Below are 23,218 nucleotides of genomic sequence, written 5' to 3'. Positions count from 1 at the left end.
TCGCCCAAAATCAGTGCACAACCTCACTATCGCCCAACATCGGTGCCGACCTATCGACCAACATAAGTTTCCGTCCTCACTAATGCTTGTATCTGAATGGTTGTGAATCCCCACAGCCAAATCTAGGGGAAAACCTTCCCAGAGGAGTGGAGGCTGTTATTGCAGCAAGGGGGAAGCAATGAGATGTTCAACAAGCGCATATGGATAAAATGTCTGTGTGTCCACATCCTACTGGTCATGGAGGGGAAACATGGAGGGCCTCGTAAATTATGTGAATTATACTATAAACATAGTTGGAGAGAATTAACCCCTCGACCTCTGGTATAAACATAGTTTGGGAGAATTAACCCCTCTCTTCTCGGTATAAATATAATTTGGATGAAGATAGATATAGTTGTGGTAATTTCCGTACATCCGGGTCTAGGCCGCAGCCTCGGGGTGGGAGTGAGGGAGGCGCCGGGACAGACCCGCCCCTGGGCCGCGGCAGGAAGACTGATCTGTGCGAGGCCCCGGACCTCGGAAATGGCGGCTGGTGGTGGCTCAGCGGAGGCCCAGCTGCTGCTCAATGTCGGGCTCATCGGTGAGAAGAAAACATCGCCCCAATAACTCCTCGTCACCCGGATATATGTGTGTGACACCCCAATCTATATCTCCCTGTTACCCCAATGCTCCATACCTCACCCCAATCTATATCTACATGTTACCCCAATGCTCCATACCTCACCCCAATCTATATCTCCCTGTTACCCCAATGCTCCATACCTCACCCCAATCTATATCTCCCTGTTACCCCAATGCTCCATACCTCACCCCAATCTATATCTCCCTGTTACCCCAATGCTCCATACCTCACCCCAATCTATATCTCCCTGTTACCCCAATGCTCCATACCTCACCCCAATCTATATCTCCCTGTTACCCCAATGCTCCATACCTCACCCCAATCTATATCTACATGTTACCCCAATGCTCCATACCTCACCCCAATCTATATCTCCCTGTTACCCCAATGCTCCATACCTCACCCCAATCTATATCTCCCTGTTACCCCAATGCTCCATACCTCACCCCAATCTATATCTCCCTGTTACCCCAATGCTCCATACCTCACCCCAATCTATATCTACATGTTACCCCAATGTTCCATACCTCACCCCAATCTATATCTCCCTGTTACCCCAATGCTCCATACCTCACCCCAATCTATATCTACATGTTACCCCAATGCTCCATACCTCACCCCAATCTATATCTCCATGTTACCCCAATGTTCCATACCTCACCCCAATCTATATCTCCCTGTTACCCCAATGCTCCATACCTCACCCCAATCTATATCTACATGTTACCCCAATGCTCCATACCTCACCCCAATCTATATCTCCCTGTTACCCCAATGCTCCATACCTCACCCCAATCTATATCTACATGTTACCCCAATGCTCCATACCTCACCCCAATCTATATCTACATGTTACCCCAATGCTCCATACCTCACCCCAATCTATATCTCCCTGTTACCCCAATGCTCCATACCTCACCCCAATCTATATCTCCCTGTTACCCCAATGCTCCATACCTCACCCCAATCTATATCTCCCTGTTACCCCAATGCTCCATACCTCACCCCAATCTATATCTACATGTTACCCCAATGTTCCATATCTGTCACCCCAATCTATATCTCCATGTTACCCCAATGTACCATACATCACCCCAATCTATATCTCCGTGTTACCCCAATGTACCATACATCACCCCAATCTATATCTCCATGTTACCCCAATGTACCATACATCACCCCAATCTATATCTACATGTTACCCCAATGCTCCATACCTCACCCCAATCTATATCTCCCTGTTACCCCAATGCTCCATACCTCACCCCAATCTATATCTCCCTGTTACCCCAATGCTCCATACCTCACCTCAATCTATATCTACATGTTACCCCAATGCTCCATACCTCACCCCAATCTATATCTACATGTTACCCCAATGCTCCATACCTCACCCCAATCTATATCTCCCTGTTACCCCAATGCTCCATACCTCACCCCAATCTATATCTCCCTGTTACCCCAATGCTCCATACCTCACCCCAATCTATATCTCCCTGTTACCCCAATGCTCCATACCTCACCCCAATCTATATCTACATGTTACCCCAATGCTCCATACCTCACCCCAATCTATATCTACATGTTACCCCAATGCTCCATACCTCACCCCAATCTATATCTCCCTGTTACCCCAATGCTCCATACCTCACCCCAATCTATATCTCCCTGTTACCCCAATGCTCCATACCTCACCCCAATCTATATCTACATGTTACCCCAATGTTCCATATCTGTCACCCCAATCTATATCTCCATGTTACCCCAATGTACCATACATCACCCCAATCTATATCTCCGTGTTACCCCAATGTACCATACATCACCCCAATCTATATCTCCGTGTTACCCCAATGTACCATACATCACCCCAATCTATATCTCCGTGTTACCCCAATGTACCATACATCACCCCAATCTATATCTCCGTGTTACCCCAATGTACCATACATCACCCCAATCTATATCTCCGTGTTACCCCAATGTACCATACCTCACCCCAATCTATATCTACATGTTACCCCAATGCTCCATACCTCACCCCAATCTATATCTACATGTTACCCCAATGTACCATACCCCACCCCAATCTATATCTCCATGTTACCCCAATGTACCATACCTCACCCCAATCTATATCTCCTTGTTACCCCAATGCTCCATACTTCACCCCAATCTATATCTCCATGTTACCCCAATGCTCCATACCTCACCCCAATCTATATCTCCCTGTTACCCCAATGCTCCATACCTCACCCCAATCTATATCTACATGTTACCCCAATCCTCCATACCTCACCCCAATCTATATCTCCCTGTTACCCCAATGCTCCATACCTCACCCCAATCTATATCTACATGTTACCCCAATGCTCCATACCTCACCCCAATCTATATCTACATGTTACCCCAATGCTCCATACCTCACCCCAATCTATATCTCCATGTTACCCCAATGTACCATACCTCACCCCAATCTATATCTCCATGTTACCCCAATGTACCATACCTCACCCCAATCTATATCTCCATGTTACCCCAATGTACCATACATCACCCCAATCTATATCTCCGTGTTACCCCAATGTACCATACATCACCCCAATCTATATCTCTGTGTTACCCCAATGTACCATACATCACTCCAATCTATATCTCCTTGTTACCCCAATGTTCCATACATCACCCCAATCTATATCTCCGTGTTACCCCAATGCTCCATACCTCACCCCAATCTATATCTCCCTGTTACCCCAATGCTCCATACCTCACCCCAATCTATATCTACATGTTACCCCAATGCTCCATACCTCACCCCAATCTATATCTACATGTTACCCCAATGCTCCATACCTCACCCCAATCTATATCTCCCTGTTACCCCAATGCTCCATACCTCACCCCAATCTATATCTCCCTGTTACCCCAATGCTCCATACCTCACCCCAATCTATATCTACATGTTACCCCAATGTTCCATATCTGTCACCCCAATCTATATCTCCATGTTACCCCAATGTACCATACATCACCCCAATCTATATCTCCGTGTTACCCCAATGTACCATACATCACCCCAATCTATATCTCCGTGTTACCCCAATGTACCATACATCACCCCAATCTATATCTCCGTGTTACCCCAATGTACCATACATCACCCCAATCTATATCTCCGTGTTACCCCAATGTACCATACATCACCCCAATCTATATCTCCGTGTTACCCCAATGTACCATACCTCACCCCAATCTATATCTACATGTTACCCCAATGCTCCATACCTCACCCCAATCTATATCTACATGTTACCCCAATGTACCATACCTCACCCCAATCTATATCTACATGTTACCCCAATGCTCCATACCTCACCCCAATCTATATCTACATGTTACCCCAATGCTCCATACCTCACCCCAATCTATATCTCCCTGTTACCCCAATGCTCCATACCTCACCCCAATCTATATCTCCCTGTTACCCCAATGCTCCATACCTCACCCCAATCTATATCTACATGTTACCCCAATGTTCCATATCTGTCACCCCAATCTATATCTCCATGTTACCCCAATGTACCATACATCACCCCAATCTATATCTCCGTGTTACCCCAATGTACCATACATCACCCCAATCTATATCTCCGTGTTACCCCAATGTACCATACATCACCCCAATCTATATCTCCGTGTTACCCCAATGTACCATACATCACCCCAATCTATATCTCCGTGTTACCCCAATGTACCATACATCACCCCAATCTATATCTCCGTGTTACCCCAATGTACCATACCTCACCCCAATCTATATCTACATGTTACCCCAATGCTCCATACCTCACCCCAATCTATATCTACATGTTACCCCAATGTACCATACCCCACCCCAATCTATATCTCCATGTTACCCCAATGTACCATACCTCACCCCAATCTATATCTCCTTGTTACCCCAATGCTCCATACTTCACCCCAATCTATATCTCCATGTTACCCCAATGCTCCATACCTCACCCCAATCTATATCTCCCTGTTACCCCAATGCTCCATACCTCACCCCAATCTATATCTACATGTTACCCCAATCCTCCATACCTCACCCCAATCTATATCTCCCTGTTACCCCAATGCTCCATACCTCACCCCAATCTATATCTACATGTTACCCCAATGCTCCATACCTCACCCCAATCTATATCTACATGTTACCCCAATGCTCCATACCTCACCCCAATCTATATCTCCATGTTACCCCAATGTACCATACCTCACCCCAATCTATATCTCCATGTTACCCCAATGTACCATACCTCACCCCAATCTATATCTCCATGTTACCCCAATGTACCATACATCACCCCAATCTATATCTCCGTGTTACCCCAATGTACCATACATCACCCCAATCTATATCTCTGTGTTACCCCAATGTACCATACATCACTCCAATCTATATCTCCTTGTTACCCCAATGTTCCATACATCACCCCAATCTATATCTCTGTGTTACCCCAATGCTCCATACCACACCCCAATCTATATCTCCGTGTTACCCCAATGCTCCATACCTCACCCCAATCTATATATCCATGTTACCCCAATGTTCCATACCTCACCCCAATCTATATCTACATGTTACCCCAATGCTCCATACCTCACCCCAATCTATATCTACATGTTACCCCAATGCTCTATACCTCACCTCAATCTATATCTCCATGTTACCCCAATGCTCTATACCTCACCCCAATCTATATCTTCATGTTACCCCAATGCTCCATACCTCACCCCAATCTATATCTACATGTTACCCCATTGCTCCATACCTCACCCCAATCTATATCTCCATGTTACCCCAATGTTCCATACCTCACCCCAATCTATATCTCCGTGTTACCCCAATGTACCATACATCACCCCAATCTATATCTCTGTTACCCCAATGTTCCATATCTGTCACCCCAATCTATATCTCCATGTTACCCCAATGTACCATACATCACCCCAATCTATATCTCCGTGTTACCCCTATGTACCATTAATCACCCCAATCTATATCTCCATGTTACCCCAATGTTCCATAATTGTCACCCCAATCTATATCTCTGTGTTACCCCAATGTACCATACATCACCCCAATCTATATCTCTGTGTTACCCCAATGTACCATACATCACCCCAATCTATATCTCCGTGTTACCCCAATGTTCCATACCTCACCCCAATCTATATCTCCTTGTTACCCCAATGTTCCATACATCACCCCAATCTATATCTCTGTGTTACCCCAATGCTCCATACCACACCCCAATCTATATCTCCGTGTTACCCCAATGCTCCATACCTCACCCCAATCTATATATCCGTGTTACCCCAATGTTCCATACCTCACCCCAATCTATATCTACATGTTACCCCAATGCTCTATACCTCACCCCAATCTATATCTACATGTTACCCCAATGCTCCATACCTCACCCCAATCTATATATCCATGTTACCCCAATGCTCCATACCTCAGCCCAATCTATATATCCATGTTACCCCAATGTTCCATACCTCACCCCAATCTATATCTATATATTACCCCAATGCTCCATACCTCACCCCAATCTATATCTACATGTTACCCCAATGCTCTATACCTCACCCCAATCTATATCTCCATGTTACCCCAATGTACCATACATCACCCCAATCTATATCTCCATGTTACCCCAATGCTCCATACCTCACCCCAATCTATATCTCCATGTTACCCAATGCTCCATACCTCACCCCAATCTATATATCCATGTTACCCCAATGTACCATACATCACCCCAATCAATATCTCCATGTTACCCCAATGTACCATACATCACCCCAATCTATATCTCCGTGTTACCCCATTGTACCATACATCACCTAAATCTATATCTCCATGTTACCCCAATGTACCATACATCACCCCAATCTATATCTCCATGTTACCCCAATGTACCATACATCACCCCAATCTATATCTCCATGTTACCCCAATGTACCATACATCACCCCAATCTATATCTCCGTGTTACCCCAATGTACCATACATCACCCCAATCTATATCTCCGTGTTACCCCAATGTACCATACATCACTCCAATCTATATCTCTGTGTTACCCCAATGTACCATACATCACCCCAATCTATATCTCCATGTTACCCCAATGTTCCATATCTGTCACCCCAATCTATATCTCCATGTTACCCCAATGTACCATACATCACCCCAATCTATATCTCTGTGTTACCCCAATGTTCCATATCTGTCACCCCAATCTATATCTCCATGTTACCCCAATGTACCATACATCACCCCAATCTATATCTCCTTGTTACCCCAATGTTCCATACATCACCCCAATCTATATCTCCGTGTTACCCCAATGCTCCATACCACACCCCAATCTATATCTCCGTGTTACCCCAATGCTCCATACCTCACCCCAATCTATATATCCATGTTACCCCAATGTTCCATACCTCACCCCAATCTATATCTACATGTTACCCCAATGCTCCATACCTCACCCCAATCTATATCTACATGTTACCCCAATGCTCTATACCTCACCCAATCTATATCTACATGTTACCCCAATGCTCCATACCTCACCCCAATCTATATATCCATGTTACCCCAATGCTCCATACCTCACCCCAATCTATATATCCATGTTACCCCAATGTTCCATACCTCACCCCAATCTATATCTACATGTTACCCCAATGCTCCATACCTCACCCCAATCTATATCTCCATGTTATCCCAATTTACCATACATCACCCCATTCTATATCTCCATGTTACCCCAATGCTCCATACCTCACCCCAATCTATATATCCATGTTACCCCAATGTTCCATACTTTACCCCAATCTATATCTCCTTGTTACCCCAATGCTCCATACCTCACCCCAATCTATATATCCATGTTACCCCAATGTTCCATACTTTACCCCAATCTATATCTCCTTGTTACCCCAATGCTCCATACCTCACCCCAATCTATATCTCCGTGTTACCCCAATGCTCCATATCTGTCACCCGATATATATTTTTCCCTTAAACAGTTGTCAACTGTCTCTAATTAATTCCCCCAAGCTGTAAAGATCGGTCCCAGGAAATTTGCCTTTTTTATTATTTACCATATAAATCTCCTGTTTTTCTGCAGATTAAATACAATTCTTACCCTCTTTATATTTTCCGGGCTTTATTAGTAAATTTGGGGGAATACTGTTTAAAATGTTTAAAGATTATAATAATATTCAGTATATATGACCTGCTGGGCTTCATAGTGCTCCAAAATCTGCCAAGACTGTATCGTATGTCACAGCTGCCTATTCTATATATCTGCTGCCCGATTCCTATATGTAGCAGTCACCCCAATCTGCGTAGCTGGATTGTGAAAGGTCAACGCTGCAGCAAATAAAATGTTAACTGAGCATGATCATTGCAGGGAGGTGGGGGGGATAATGTGGAAATAGGACGATTCAGGGAATGTGGGGACTATGAAAAAGAAATGTTATCTTGTAGTCAGTCCACGATACCGATATTGCCCCAGTCTGTCATGTTATATGTAACCAGATATGTACACACACATGTAATCTGTGTAACGGGTGTTTTCATGTCACGTCATTCTATAATCTATACCACGTTTTTTCTATATGTGTGGCACTACGTATGTATCATGACGTTTCTGAATGATCCTGGTGTTCCACGTAGTTAACGTTCCCTGGTTTCTGTATTGTGGGGCGCTCTGAGCCGCCCTGGATTCTGGGATGTTTTCTGCTCGCTGTAAACCACGTCTGTTTATTCCTCCAGAGAAAGACACGAATGGAGATACACTGTGGGTGTGGTGTTATCCCTGCATTACTGCGGAGTTCAGGGAGCTTTTGTTGAGGAAGTGCCGTCTCCAGGAGGAAAAGCCCCCCCTCTATAACTTTCTCTACAGCCAATACAAGAGGGTCTGGTTCTATATCATGCTGACACCTGTGGAGGGGGTGTCTGTCCTGGACAAGGTGAGAGTGTCATCCGTCTGTGGTCTTTGTTACGTTGTGGTGTGGGGAAGGTGGGGTGTATGTCTAAGTGACGTCTAACGAGGGATGTGCATATAATTACTAGTTATGACAGAACGCCTGTATTACACAGGTAAGTCACTTGGCGTGTTTCCGTCTTCTCCGTATGTTGGAGCTACCGGCTCTTGTAGGCTCCGGTTTCATATTTCTTGTCTGATACAATCTGTCATTTTTGACAGGTAACTAATTTCTGTGTCGCTCTAATCGCCAAGGACTATAACCCGGAGAAGTATGCGGCGTTCAGCAGGATTCTCAGCCGGTCAGTCATACATTTATCTGTAGAGGTGATAATTACATTATACACGTATGATCTGAGCAATACTGTCATGTAAAGACTGCCAGCAGCACCCTCTTGTCTCTTTGTCTGTCTGTTAATACCCATTCTTGTTCTATTACGGTTTGTCCCCAATTGTACTGCGCTGCTCAGATGCTGGTGTCATACAAATAAATTGTCCTTAATATTAATATTTATTTCTCCAACTTTACTTTATTAACACAAATGGACTTGTCCAGTCACACTTAGTGTTTTACTAGGGCCAGGTTACTTTTCCTGTGATTGTCATCTATGTTTATATCCATGTGTCCTCGCTTCACTCAGTAATGACATCACTAGTATTTGCTTTTAGCTTTTTGCCTTCTCTGCAGTAACACAGTTTTATAGAAAAGTAAAAACTTTTTTTAGAGGTGGCTGTTTGACAAGTTCTATCATAGTCAATAAGGAGGGGAGATGATAGAAGTCTATCTTTTCCTTTTTGGCCAAGGAGGGGGGCACAGACTTACTGAGGGGTTCTCGGTACAGAAGGATCAGGCCCAGATTTTGCTTCATTTTATGAACTTCAGGTGGACCTTTGTTTTGGTGTGGCTTTGGAGTGTGACACTAGAATGAGTGTGGTCTTTATCTCTATGGAGGTGCCTTTCTCTTACCACCTAGGGGAGAAGTTTTGTGCTCACCGACTGTCCTTCATGTGCACTCACCGGCATCAGCGTTACGGAGGATGTCCCAGATGTCTTCCCCGAGAAGTACGTCCTGGATTTCCCACCAAGCAGGAAGCTGCAGGAGTCAACGTGTTTTGCTTGAGCTCTCCAGCAGTGGTGACAAGGAGGTTCAACTGAATGCTGTCGGGCTCCTGCATGGTGGCTCCATGGGAACCTAGGTTACCTATTTAAACCATTTATTCTGCTACCTAGGACAATGCTGAAGATAAAACCGTGATTGACTGTATATGGACCTTGGTACATGGTCCTGGTGGCTCCGTCAGTGGAAACAACTTGGTGGTTGCCTCTTTGCCCAGATCTACTGTCTCAGGCTCCATTCTTTCACCTTAATCTCAAGAGTCTAATTGTAGCAGAAAGATCTTTCTGAGTCTGTCATTTAGACCTTGTTGTGGGCCCATAGCCTGGTATCGGTTAAGATATATTATACTGGAGTGTTTTCTCCTCCATCAGTGGCTGTCAGACCTTCTACTGTACTTACCAAGACTCACCATCAGAACATTTTGCAGTGAGTTGCTTCCATTTAACTTTGTTCCCCCTTGAGATCTATATGTGGTATATAAGGCTTAGGAGATATTATGCTGTCTGTTTGTCTATGAAGTAGCGCTCTCTTTACCATATGGTGGTTGGTCCCCTTATCATTCCTTCTAAAGGCCATTTCTAGTCCTTCTGCCTTTAGTCAACAACCGCGGAATGATGTAAACTTCATTCCCTTCTCTCGCTTTGATTCCTTTATGGATCATAGAAGGGCACAGCTGCCACCAGCCAGTCCATTTTTTACCGGGTGCACTTGGCCATCAAACGGGCATCCGCACTGGTCGACAGCTTCCATTTTGGGTAACGGCTCATTCCACGTGATGTCCATTCTTCCTGGAGACTTCAGCTAACCTGAAATCTATGCACACGTTATTACAGTTCTATCGAGTGCACATCTTGTACTCAGACAAGGCAAGTTTAGGGCAGAATGTGTTGAAAACCACTCCCCCCAACTACTTGGCTATGGGACAACCCCATTACTAAGTCTGTGCCTACCAGATGGCCAAATGTAAAAGTACTTTTTTCAGAATCGCAGTTGATACGTCTCTCAGGTATATAGGTTATAAACCACTTTAATGCCACCAGAAGCCAGCAAGCGTTAATAACAACAACTAATAGTATTGAGAAGACAGGATTTGGATTGTCTCCCCTCTTTCTGAGACCTTTGGTGTTTCCTCTGTCTTTCAGGATTTATGTAAAGAACGGGAGCCCGGTGCCGATGATGGAAAGTTACATATCCGTCCTCACCAAAGGCGCCTGTCAGAGCGAAGAGAACGGGACCTTTCTGTGTCGTGACTATGACCAGCTGAAAGCCTATACGTCCGGATCCATCAAAGGTGCGTTGCAGTTCCACCGCTGTCCGGAGGAGACGTCCCCTGCTCAGCCTCTTACTCTCTTTTACAGATGTGATCTTACAGTTTGGCATGGAGACGATTATTCTGTATACTGCCCTTATGCTGAAGAGAAGAATCGTCGTGTTTCACCCTAAACTAGAAGTGGTTCAGGAGTTCACCAGGTAAACTGGAAGATGTGTCTTCACATTAAACACACACACAGGGGCCTGATTCATTAAGATGAGTAAGTCAAAAAAAGGAGTACATTTTCTCCTGGACAAAACTATAGTACAAGGGGTTTATTATTTTGCACATAAGATAAATACTGGCGTTTTTTTCATGTAGAACACAAATACTCTATACATTTATTTGTACACTGAAATTTTAAGTTGATCTACCACATGCCCGACCCCAACTATAAATCTGTCCCCACATTTTAAATTTACCTCCCCCTCCAATGCAACATGGTTTTACCAAGGTGCAAAGTTGCTCTTTTTTTTTGCTCTGCCTTCCTTATTGGATCAGGCCCAGGGTATGTAGATAACAATGGTCAGATTCGTATGTCTTATAGAGGGAGATGGGGACACTTATAGGTCTAACACTGCAGGGTACCTACACTATGTACCTGTATGATAATGAGGTCACCGACAGAGGAGGAAGTGAGCAGGATTACTTGGGGGGTGGGAGGGGAGATATATACACATTATATACACACACTGGAATCATCTCACCCATACGTGGTTCCTCTGACTAACATGGGGTCATCACTGCACGGGATAGAGTTACATCTGTCTCCACGTGTGGCCCATGTTACATGTGATCTCTCTGGATTGTTCCAGGGTTCTCCCTACACTCGTCTGGCACCGACAGGACTGGTCAGTCCTTCATCCCTACGTTCATCTGATCCAGGCAGAGACAGACGCTCTGAGAACCTGCCCAGGTAATGGGGAATATATAGCGGCTGATATGCGCTCGGTCAGTGTGGTCACTTTACAACCATCCTGCCGGACACTGCACCATGTCTGACCCGAAACTGAGGGATCTGTCCCGGCCCAGAGTCTACTAGAAAGTGCCGAAATTCCGATATTGACCCCATAGTAATAGGGAGGAATAGACTTTGTAAGAGCGAGTTCTCATTCCTGGGTGTTGTCGGCACTAAACATTGGCCACCAGCCCTATACCTACCCAGAAATCAGAAACTCATTGTCTGGGCGTCCTCTTGGCCTGGTGGGGAGCGTAAAGGAGACAAAAGCAGAATGGTGGGTTAGTGATGTCATCACACACAAGAGCCGCCATGCCGAGCCAGAACCAGATGGTATTTTGTGTCATGATATACATACTGCGGGAGACTGAAGCAGTCTCTGTAGTCTCACACACTACGGGAGACTGAAGCAGTCTCTGTAGTCTCACACACTACGGGAGACTGAAGCAGTCTCTGTAGTCTCACACACTGCGGGGGATAAGAGCAGTCTCTGTAGTCTCACACACTGCGGGAGACTGAAGCAGTCTCTGTAGTCTCACACGCTGCGGGAGACTGAAGCAGTCTCTGTAGTCTCACACACTGTGGGAGACTGAAGCAGTCTCTGTAGTCTCACACGCTGCGGGAGACTGAAGCAGTCTCTGGTCTCACACGCTGCGGGAGATTGAAGCAGTCTCTGTAGTCTCACACACTGCGGGAGATTGAAGCAGTCTCTGTAGTCTCACACACTGGGGGAGATAAGAGCAGTCTCATATAGGAGCAGTCTCTTTAGTGCTCTATGTTTCTTCTTCTTAGGCTATGTTGCTGGCTTCCATAACTCTGATGTCAGTAATCGCTCGGACCTTTATGACGTCTACGTGAACTTGGCTGAGAGTAGTATTTCTGTGTCTCAGACGGCAAAAGGTAATATATACCGTTGTACAGTAACATTCAGTTGTAGTCTCTGTCTCTTCTTCAGCTTTTAACTTGACAACAAAGGGAAGGTTTGGTGGAGTCAGTATAACTAAAAATCCATCTATTTATCTCTTGGTGAATGAATGGCGCCAGTGAAGGGATTTGCAGAGGGGTGAGAAGGGAAGACCAGTCTTACTGCAGCATTTAGGATAGATTAAAACAGAGACAGATGTGTGCAGGGAATGTCAGATCGGATGAGGACTGGGAGAAAGTCTGGATGTGAGGAATACAGCAGAGGGCAGAGTGTGACACCAAGAGAGCGGGAGACTGAGGACATTTGGTGTTAATGACAGTGAGGGAGCCTTGAGGGGAGCCGGTGACTCTGGCAGGAGGGGAGATGATATGTTTTTAGCATGATTAAAGAAGGTGCCAGTGGAGAGAGACAGGTTGAAGAACGGAGGTAGAGGTGGGCGAGAGGGAGCTGAGAAGTTGGGAGGGAATAAGGTTGAGAGGACAGGTTGTAGGGTGAGAGGACGGGTTGTAGGGTGAGAGGACGGGTTGTAGGGTGAGAGGACAGGTTGTAGGGTGAGACAATGAGTGCAGAGACTTCGTCCTCCGTTACTGAGGAAAATGAATGAGGTTGGATTAGAGGGTGTAGGAGAAGGCGAGTGGGATTTGACATGAGAAATTAATTTCTTGAATGGTGTTGATTTTGTCTTTAATGTAGGTGGCAAAATGATGGGCTGTGAGCAGGGAGGGGGAGGTGGTGCAGTGGGCAGAGACGAAGGTGACAGAGAGGTTATGTGAGCAGGGAGGGGGAGGTGGTGCAGTGGGCAGAGACGAAGGTGACAGAGGTTATGTGAGCAGGGAGGGGGAGGTGGGCAGAGACGAAGGTGACAGAGAGGTTATGTGAGCAGGGAGGGGGAGGTGGTGCAGTGGGCAGAGACACAAGACGAAGGTGACAGAGAGGTTATGTTGGCTGGTGAGCTGAGGAAACTAAACAGTTCATGTGTGCAGACTAGTGAGGAGGGAGATACAGAATGCGGGAGAGGAGTGTGGGAAAGAAGGGAATTGAGGAAGTGGTGCAGTGAGACATGTGGATTAGCTGGGTAGATAATGAGAGAGGGGAGGAACCATTAATACCCTCAGGGCAGTGGAGGAGGTTCCTTGGTTGGGTAATGGAGTAGGCCACCTCTGCAGCTTGGACACATGGTCCAGGACAATGACAGATGAGCTCAGTGGATCTCGCAGCTGAATAGAGATGATAATCCAGTAGTCCACGGTCACATGAGAATCACTTATAGCCAGTGAGGGCTTCTAACATCAAACGATGGACCTGTATGGTTTAACGCATGGATTGGTTATGTATATAACAATGTCTCTTTCAGAGGCACTGACTTTGGGCAAATTACACAAGGAGATGGGACAGCTGATGGTTCACTCAGCAGAAGATGCTGATAAATCCGAGAGCCAAGTTATTAAGGTGAGCAGTGGCTTGGTGGGTAAGTGCATTGACTGTAAAGAAGCAATACAAGGAAAATCAAATGTTATTCTCTGTCTCAAGCCCTTCGTTCCAGGCAACACAATTGTACAGCTTAATAGTTAAAACTTAAATGTTGGTGGAGAATGGCAGCCACACAAGTAGCAGGAATAGTAGAATACTTGGCTACACAGGCAGAGGGATTAGCAGCAGCAGGAGAGTGATCTTCTCTGTACAGATCCTAAGACCTCGTTTAGGGTGATAGTCTGTGAAAGAGGTGATTTTACATAACACTGTCTTTATGATGGACGTATTGTGTACTCTAAGTTATATAATGTTATGTATCCCCATTTTCCTCCACCTCTTCTAATAATAAGCAGCTTTTCATATTAAATCAATTTGTGCAATTTCTTTGTCTTTTGACATTGAACATGTTTTTGATTTGGCTTGTATGTAACACCTGTAGGACTCCCATTTTTTATTTTACAAAGGTAATTTCCATAGATTGAGTAGGACTACATGATAAAATTGACTTATGCCCTATGGTGTCCATTCTGTCAGACACCAAGAACACAACGGTTGAAATTAACGCTGACAATTATTAACAATTTAACACACGATGACAGAAGTAATTTGAGCAGATATGAAGCGCTCTGTTGCTGCAGCCCATGGACTCACTGAGGACTATGTGGTGGTGACAGAGAGAGGGAGAGTGCGGGGGAGGAGTGGTCTGAGTACTACCGATAAGGAAGATAACGAGCGGGACAGGACGGCAGATTATAGTGTGATAGGGTGGGTCACATAGATCAAAGGGCTCGGAGGATTCAAATAGAGCTTGTGGGGAAAGTGCATGACATCACTTACGTTACACATTTTCATCTCCACAAAAGCTTTTTACTAAGTGCCAACAAAAGGGGAAATTATCCTGTAAACCCGCTTCTCTGAAGCACTGTACTGCGCTGACCTGAAGGCCACAGTAATTTCTGCTATGTGTAAGGCCACATAAATCAGATGGAGGATGGATGGGATGAAATCCTTACTGAGCCATTGTGGAGGGGGGAGGGGTATTTAGTCCCTGCTACCTTCTTGACTTCTATCGGTAGAGGGCTACCTGCGGCTGCTCGCCATGTGCAGAACCCATAAGTGTGAACATATGAACTGGTCTGACACGTAATTTGTATACTGAGTGTATGGTGCACAAAGTATGAATGTGTGGAGCTCGGCGTAGATCAGCAGTGTGTATGGAATATATTTGTATATAATGTCAGTAAACAGCATATTGTACAATGGTCCAAACAATATAAATGTACAATAATATGAGAGAGAGCGAGAGATATATATATATATATATATATATATATGTGCTGTCATAAAATACACGGATTGTACACAGGGCTGAGTAATACATCACTTTATCTCACTCTCCCTCCTTGTCCTGGGCGGGAGAATATTTATACCAGCCTGGAACAGGGCCGTATCCATTTGGCACAATTCATTTTCTCACTTGGTTCGATGTGCAGTAGGCCCGGCTCCATACCCCTAAGCTGTTCTCACCCCCTTGGACCCCCGACGGATGCCAAAAGACCCTGGACCCTTTGTGAAATTTTGTCGGACCCCAGGGTGAAGGGACCCCCTCTAGCCTTGCAGAAGGGGGGTATAAAGACCCTTGGCCCCTAAGTGGTTTATGACATGGGAATTATATTTGAAAATATTTTTTATAAATGATTATACTGATAAGATTTATGATCAAATAAAAGTTTTGTGCGTTCTGATGTGGCCTTTTATTGGTCATATTCATGTGCGAATACTGCAGCCGCTAAGTAGTTTGGATAGAGCGTGCTTACACCTAGATTCAAATGAATATTGAAATAGACTTGGATTTGAATATGGTGGGACCTTCGCGTACGTTCTGTGCACTTTTTACACTCTTACGTGCAAGTTACGTTAGACAGGAATACTCTAAACATTGTTTTACATTTTTATTGTTTTGTTTTTTCCCCTCTGATTGTTATGACCGTTCCCCACTAGTTGTACGTTTCATGTTGGAAGCACAGTACACTGACATAATATTGTCCCCTTGTGACAGGATATTTCTATGAAGACCAGAGAGATACTTTCTATATTGACCTCATTTGCTGAGGTGACCAATGACAGCGATCGGCCAACCATAAACCTGGAGCGGCTGAAGCAGAGGAAATTCCCCCCAGCCACACAGAACTTCTTATTTCACCTGGGCGCGGCTGAGCAGATGCTACTGACGTGAGCCGGAATATGACACAGGAACCAGAAAACGGGCAACTGTCCTCGGTCCTCCAGAGAGCACAAGCAGCTCAGCAGGACGTGACTATGGGCATTTTGCAGATACTTTAGGGTCCATGATGATGACATTTATCAGCACAAGATGTCTCTTTAATTGCGGTTCAGTGGTGATTAATCATAATAAAAGCCATGTTCATATTTCACTCCCCTAGAAAGGACTTCTGGTACCAGGTGCAGATCCTCAGAGGTTGTCAGTGACCACTCTTCCTTTGTCTTATGATATCCAGACCCGCTCTAATAAGGTGCATGGTTCCATGCTATGACATAACTATGCCCTGTGCCGCTCTGTGGGACAGCGAGTGTAATAATACATTGGAATTAAAATAAATGTTGGAACAGGGATGAGCCGAACTACGTCATTTTGTGTTTACTTTTCTCTTTTGGGTTTGGAAGATCTGATATTAAGCATCAGGGCTGTGTCCAGCCCTCTCTGAGTCCCAGCTGCATTTAGACTCCTCGGTTGTAGAAAACCTCAGGCTCCGTAGTCTTCTCTTTCAGGTCATCCTCCAGATTGTCCCTTTTGATCTGAAACACAAGTAAAGCATTATAAGCGGAACACACATTATATCCCAATTGTGCCCCCAACACAACAATTGCTCCTCTCGCTAGGGATGTAAATAGAATTGGGCTGGAACTAGGTTCTTGGCTCTGTTTTGTGGAGCAAACCACTAAATTGTCAGAATGACTGATAGATGATCAGCTCCAGAATATGAGATCGGTAGTGATAAATCTGCAGAGGAGCGCAGGAATTGGGGAATATTAGTTCCTGAACATCAGCAGGGAAACTTTCCTTACGCCATATACATAACTGGAAACTGCCTGTAGGGGGCGATAATGAGCACCTCCCTTATACATGGGGACTGGAATCCATTCACATAATCACACGTAAGAGCCATCCTCTACCTTTCCTTTTTGTGGGAATATGCTGAATGACACCGGAGCCATCGCCCCAAAAGCCAGGACGGCAGACACTTGTTTGAGCACGTTAAACATCCTGGGATTCCGTAACATATGGGGAGAGCTGCAGAGAGAAGAGGGGGAGGGGACAGTAATCACCATAAGTGTCATCGTTTGTCTTATAAATCTACTTAGTAGTAATTACATTGTATCTGACTTCTTCCATTCCACAATATGTATTCCAGCTTTTAGAAGCTGGAATACAATATCTACAGGATAAAGGACTGAGCACTTACCGCTTCATCAAGGAGGGAATCAGCACAGTAAATCCAACCAGAGCCGACCTGGACACAGCCGTTTCCCTAATGGCCTGCGGAGATCAAAAAATGAATAGGACAGAATATCATCATCTTCACCATTTATATAGCGCCACTGATTCCACAGCGCTGTACAGTCGCCAGTACGATGTGTAATGACCGCCTAGGGATTGGCTTCAACACAAGGACATAGCGGTCAGACAAGTACTAAGGCTGCATAAGCTCCCTCCTGATAGAGCCATCTTTATACACAGGGTGACGTTATAAAGAGGCTGATATCAGGGAATGAATATATGTTAATTCACCTTTCTGCAGAGAATATACCAAGTAGTAATGGAAAGGAAAGCACTGTATTCGCTGTACCAGAGAAGCCTCATTTGAAGTAATGGAATCAGTTTTGGATACCGCACTTATAAATAGGGAAGTTAGACAAGTGGACAAAGCAATGAGACCAGACAGTGAAGACACGATTACAGTTATCAGGAGAGAAGAGTAGTAGATGACAACAGATGTACTGGGGAAAACTGCACAGATTTGTTCTGAAAATAAACCCCATAAAAGTGAAATGTGAGATAGATGGGACAATCCTGTTACTTCCCATCAACCACCTGAGATTCGCATGGGTTTGTGGAGCTGGATGGCACCTGTCAGTGGGGGAAGTTGGGGTTACTGCGGCCGTTCCGGAACAAGTATGCACAGCGCAGAGACTGGTGAACTAAAGTTGGGGACAGGGAGTATTTAGGGGCATTTCTTGTGTATAGGGGGACAGACATCACCACTCTGCAATATGGCTGGATTGTTGCACCAGCTCCAAACTGGTTCAGATGATCTTTTGCTCTTAGAGCAAATGTTCCAAATAGTGTTGTCCCTTCCTTGCGAATTCCCCATTGGACAAACACCTGCCCCAAGTAGGAAATAGGATGTCCTGCTGGGATATTACAGATTTCAGCAACTTCCAGAATGGAACAGCAAACAGTCCCGGTGTCCCCTCACTCTCAGGACACATGTAATACAGACAGTCCCGGTGTCCCCTCACTCTCAGGACACATGTAATACAGACAGTCCCCGTGTCCCCTCACTCTCAGGCACATGTAATACAGACAGTCCCGGTGTCCCCTCACTCTCAGGACACGTGTAATACAGACAGTCCCAGTGTCCCCTCACTCTCAGGACACAGGTAATACAGACAGTCCCGGTGTCCTCTCACTCTCAGGACACATGTAATACAGACAGTCCCGGTGTCCCCTCACTCTCAGGACACATGTAATACAGACAGTCCCGGTGTCCCCTGACTCTCAGGACACATGTAATACAGACAGTCCTGGTGTCCCCTCACTCAGGACACATGTAACACAGACAGTCCCAGTGTCCTCTCACTCTCAGGTCACATGTAATACAGACAGTCCCAGTGTCCTCTCACTCTCAGGACACATGTAATACAGACAGTCCCAGTGTCCTCTCACTCTCAGGACACATGTAGTACAGACAGTCCCGGTGTCCCCTCACTCTCAGGACACATGTAATACACACAGTCCCGGTGTCCCCTCACTCTCATGACACATGTAATACAGACAGTCCCGGTGTCCCCTCACTCTCAGGACACATGTAATACAGACAGTCCCGGTGTCCCCTCACTCTCAGGACACATGTAATACACACAGTCCCGGTGTCCCCTCACTCTCAGGACACATGTAATACACACAGTCCCGGTGTCCCCTCACTCTCAGGACACGTGTAACACAGACAGTCCCGGTGTCCCCTCACTCTCAGGACACATGTAATACAGACAGTCCTGGTGGCCCCTCACTCTCAGGACACATGTAATACACACAGTCCCGGTGTCCCCTCACTCTCATGACACATGTAATACACACAGTCCCGGTGTCCCCTCACTCTCAGGACACATGTAATACACACAGTCCCGGTGTCCCCTCACTCTCAGGACACATGTAATACACACAGTCCCGGTGTCCCCTCACTCTCAGGACACGTGTAACACAGACAGTCCCGGTGTCCCCTCACTCTCAGGACACATGTAACACAGACAGTCCCGGTGTCCCCTCACTCTCAGGACAAGTGTAACACAGACAGTCCCGGTGTCCCCTCACTCTCAGGACACATGTAATACAGACAGTCCCGGTGTCCCCTCACTCTCAGGACACATGTAATACAGACAGTCCCGGTGTCCTCTCACTCTCAAGTCACATGTAATACAGACAGTCCCGGTGTCCTCTCACTCTCAAGTCACATGTAATACAGACAGTCCCGGTGTCCCCTCACTCTCAGGACACATGTAATACAGACAGTCCTGGTGTCCCCTTACTCTCAGGACACATGTAATACAGACAGTCCCTGTGTCCCCTCACTCTCAGGACACATGTAATACAGACTGTCCCGGTGTCCCCTCACTCTCAGGACACGTGTAATACAGACAGTCCCGATGTCCTCTCACTCTCAGGACACATGTAATACAGACAGTCCTGGTATCCCCTCACTCTCAGGACACATGTAATACAGACAGTCCCGGCGTCCCCTCACTCTCAGGACACATGTAATACAGACAGTCCCGGTGTCCCCTCACTCTCAGGTCACATGTAATACAGACAGTCCCGGTGTCCCCTCACACTCAGGACACATGTAATACAGACAGTCCCGGCGTCCCCTCACTCTCAGGACACATGTAATACAGACAGTCCCGGTGTCCCCTCACTCTCAGTACACATGTAATACAGACAGTCCCGGTGTCCCCTCACTCTCAGGACACATGTAATACAGACAGTCCCGGTGTCCCCTCACTCTCAGGACACATGTAATACAGACAGTCCCAGTGTCCCCTCACTCTCAGGACACATGTAATACACACAGTCCCAGTGTCCCCTCACTCTCAGGACACATGTAATACACACAGTCCCGATGTCCTCTCACTCTCAGGACACATGTAATACAGACAGTCCCGGCGTCCCCTCACTCTCAGGACACATGTAATACAGACAGTCCCGGTGTCCCCTCACTCTCAGTACACATGTAATACAGACAGTCCCGGTGTCCCCTCACTCTCAGTACACATGTAATACAGACAGTCCCGGTGTCCCCTCACACTCAGGACACATGTAATACAGACAGTCCCAGTGTCCCCTCACTCTCAGGACACATGTAATACAGACAGTCCCAGTGTCCCCTCACTCTCAGGACACATGTAATACACACAGTCCTGATGTCCCCTCACTCTCAGGACACATGTAATACAGACAGTCCCAGTGTCCCCTCACTCTCAGGACACATGTAATACAGACAGTCCCGGTGTCCCCTCACACTCAGGACACATGTAATACAGACAGTCCCGGCGTCCCCTCACTCTCAGGACACATGTAATACACACAGTCCTGGGTTTTATGTAATGAAAGGAGTCGGAGACTTGGCTTTAACACTTCTGTATTTTGCATCTCTTCAGTCTTCTGCTTCTTAGAAACATAAAGCAGCTTCCAGCTAGTGCAGGTGTCCTGTGACGGAGGTCAGTAGGTGGCACCTTGATGTGCTGTGAGCATCATGAGTGATTTCTGCAGTTCTAGATAACAGCACCAGAATCAATGATCGCACAATATAATATACAACCATTCATCTGTTATCTGCCCAGGTGCCAAGCACCACAGAGGGCAAGGGTTTTATGCCAAACTTTTTCTGGTGCCCAGGAGATGGATCTTCGCCTGGCCCTGACCTCAGATCCTGTCAATGACAGCAATTCAAACTGAGGAAGCTAAAATCTGTGTTCCAAGAAATGGGGTCAGGGGGATCTCTGGTGTCCCCGGACCTGCACACTGGGGAGACTGATTGGTTTTTCCTGCATTCCGAGTTCCAGGAAACACATCACCAGTTCCAAATGCTGCCCGTCCTTTTCCCACCCGCTTCCAGAATTTTCAGCATGAACAATGAATGGACAACGCCATTGCCATGACATACCCGACCTTCACTGGGGGATATGATGGTTCTTCAGATGGTCACTTCAATGCCAGTGGAAGGTAATCTCTTCCACATTGTGCCTCCATCCTGGGCATGCTAAGGGGGTGGCTCTTCAGACCCTATTTGTGGGTGTACAAGCGAAGGACCCACATGTTCTGCTGTACTGAGTATCGCAGAGTGGTCACCTGGATATTATTCCGAGGTCTACAAGGTGGATGCTGCAGCCTCTATAGAGGCTGACTTTGGCAGAACAGTCCCCCAGGCAGCCATTTTGCTGTAGATGCGGCTTTGGGACATCCCGCCGCCTGAGCCCCCCTAGTTCTGAAGGACAAAGGGAGCGTTTTATAACTACTGCTAAAGTTGTAGAAAATGATTTACATTAGATCCTGTAATAACCTGCCTTTATGGGGGAGGGAGTAAGAACAGAGTAAATCCTGGATGTACCTTCTTTCCAGCTTCATGAGACACCCCAACAACTCTCCCCTCTTTGTCCAAAACCTGAATCCCATTCTCCACTTCGGAATATCTCATTAGTAGAACATTCAGTGCGCCCAACAACCCTGGAAAACACGGTGTTATCACCAGACACTAGCTTCATCTATATCTTATAATAATCCAGAGGATAACGTGTCACATGCACTGAGGATAACGTGTCACATGCACTGAGGATAACGTGTAACATGCACTGAGGATAACGTGTCACATGCACTGAGGATAACGTGTAACATGCACTGAGGATAACGTGTCACATGCACTGAGGATAACGTGTAACATGCACTGAGGATAACGTGTCACATGCACTGAGGATTACGTGTCACATGCACTGAGGATAACGTGTAACATGCACTGAGGATTACGTGTCACATGCACTGAGGATTACGTGTCACATGCACTGAGGATTACGTGTCACATGCACTGAGGATTACGTGTCACATGCAATGAGGATTACGTGTAACATGCAATGAGGATTACGTGTAACATGCACTGAGGATTACGTGTAACATGCACTGAGGATTACGTGTAACATGCACTGAGGATAAGGTGTAACATGCACTGAGGATTACGTGTAACATGCACTGAGGATAAGGTGTAACATGCACTGAGGATAAGGTGTAACATGCACTGAGGATTACGTGTCACATGCACTGAGGATTACGTGTAACATGCATTGAGGATTACGTGTAACATGCACTGAGGATAAGGTGTAACATGCACTGAGGATTACGTGTAACATGCACTGAGGATAAGGTGTAACATGCACTGAGGATTACGTGTAA

General features: G+C 45.9%; 2 protein-coding genes across 3 annotated transcripts in view; one reads left to right on the top strand and one right to left on the bottom strand.

Moving 5' to 3' along the window:
• Window positions 1–497: 497 nt before the first annotated feature.
• On the top strand, window positions 498–17,124 carry DENND10 (DENN domain containing 10). 2 transcript variants are annotated; one of them, XM_075215551.1, is made up of 9 exons: window positions 498–580; window positions 8,482–8,678; window positions 8,915–8,994; window positions 10,953–11,101; window positions 11,169–11,280; window positions 11,938–12,038; window positions 12,873–12,980; window positions 14,360–14,454; window positions 16,538–17,124. In XM_075215551.1, exons 1-9 carry the CDS (start codon window positions 523–525, stop codon window positions 16,712–16,714), a joined length of 1,077 nt encoding a protein of 358 aa, XP_075071652.1. In that variant the 5' UTR covers window positions 498–522; the 3' UTR covers window positions 16,715–17,124. The 2 variants fall into 2 exon arrangements, with proteins under 2 accessions (XP_075071652.1, XP_075071653.1); XM_075215552.1 differs by lacking the exons at window positions 8,482–8,678; window positions 8,915–8,994 and having other exon boundaries at window positions 499–580.
• The window catches only part of SFXN4 (sideroflexin 4), a 19,445-nt gene continuing 12,643 nt past the window's right edge, over window positions 16,417–23,218 (bottom strand). Inside the window, exons 10-13 of the mRNA XM_075215553.1 lie at window positions 22,386–22,501; window positions 17,964–18,037; window positions 17,674–17,791; window positions 16,417–17,295 (exon numbers count right to left, since the gene is read on the bottom strand). Coding sequence (XP_075071654.1) covers window positions 17,218–17,295; window positions 17,674–17,791; window positions 17,964–18,037; window positions 22,386–22,501 — 386 coding nt within the window. The 3' untranslated portion in view covers window positions 16,417–17,217. The remainder of the gene's footprint in view (window positions 17,296–17,673; window positions 17,792–17,963; window positions 18,038–22,385; window positions 22,502–23,218) is intronic.

Source organism: Mixophyes fleayi, chromosome 6 (genome assembly GCF_038048845.1).
Source record: "Mixophyes fleayi isolate aMixFle1 chromosome 6, aMixFle1.hap1, whole genome shotgun sequence".
Classification (NCBI taxonomy): Eukaryota; Metazoa; Chordata; class Amphibia; order Anura; family Limnodynastidae; genus Mixophyes; species Mixophyes fleayi.
The sequence above is the reverse complement of the archived record's forward strand: the minus strand, read 5'-3'. Positions and strand labels throughout refer to the sequence as shown.

Bases quoted from the DNA above. Each gene is read 5' to 3' on its own strand.
- DENND10 (XM_075215551.1), top strand. From the start codon at position 523: ATGGCGGCTGGTGGTGGCTCAGCGGAGGCCCAGCTGCTGCTCAATGTC. The intron at 8,995-10,952 runs GTCAGTCATACA...TCTGTCTTTCAG, and splicing joins TTCAGCAGGATTCTCAGCCG to GATTTATGTAAAGAACGGGA. The intron at 14,455-16,537 runs GTGAGCAGTGGC...CCCTTGTGACAG, and splicing joins CCGAGAGCCAAGTTATTAAG to GATATTTCTATGAAGACCAG.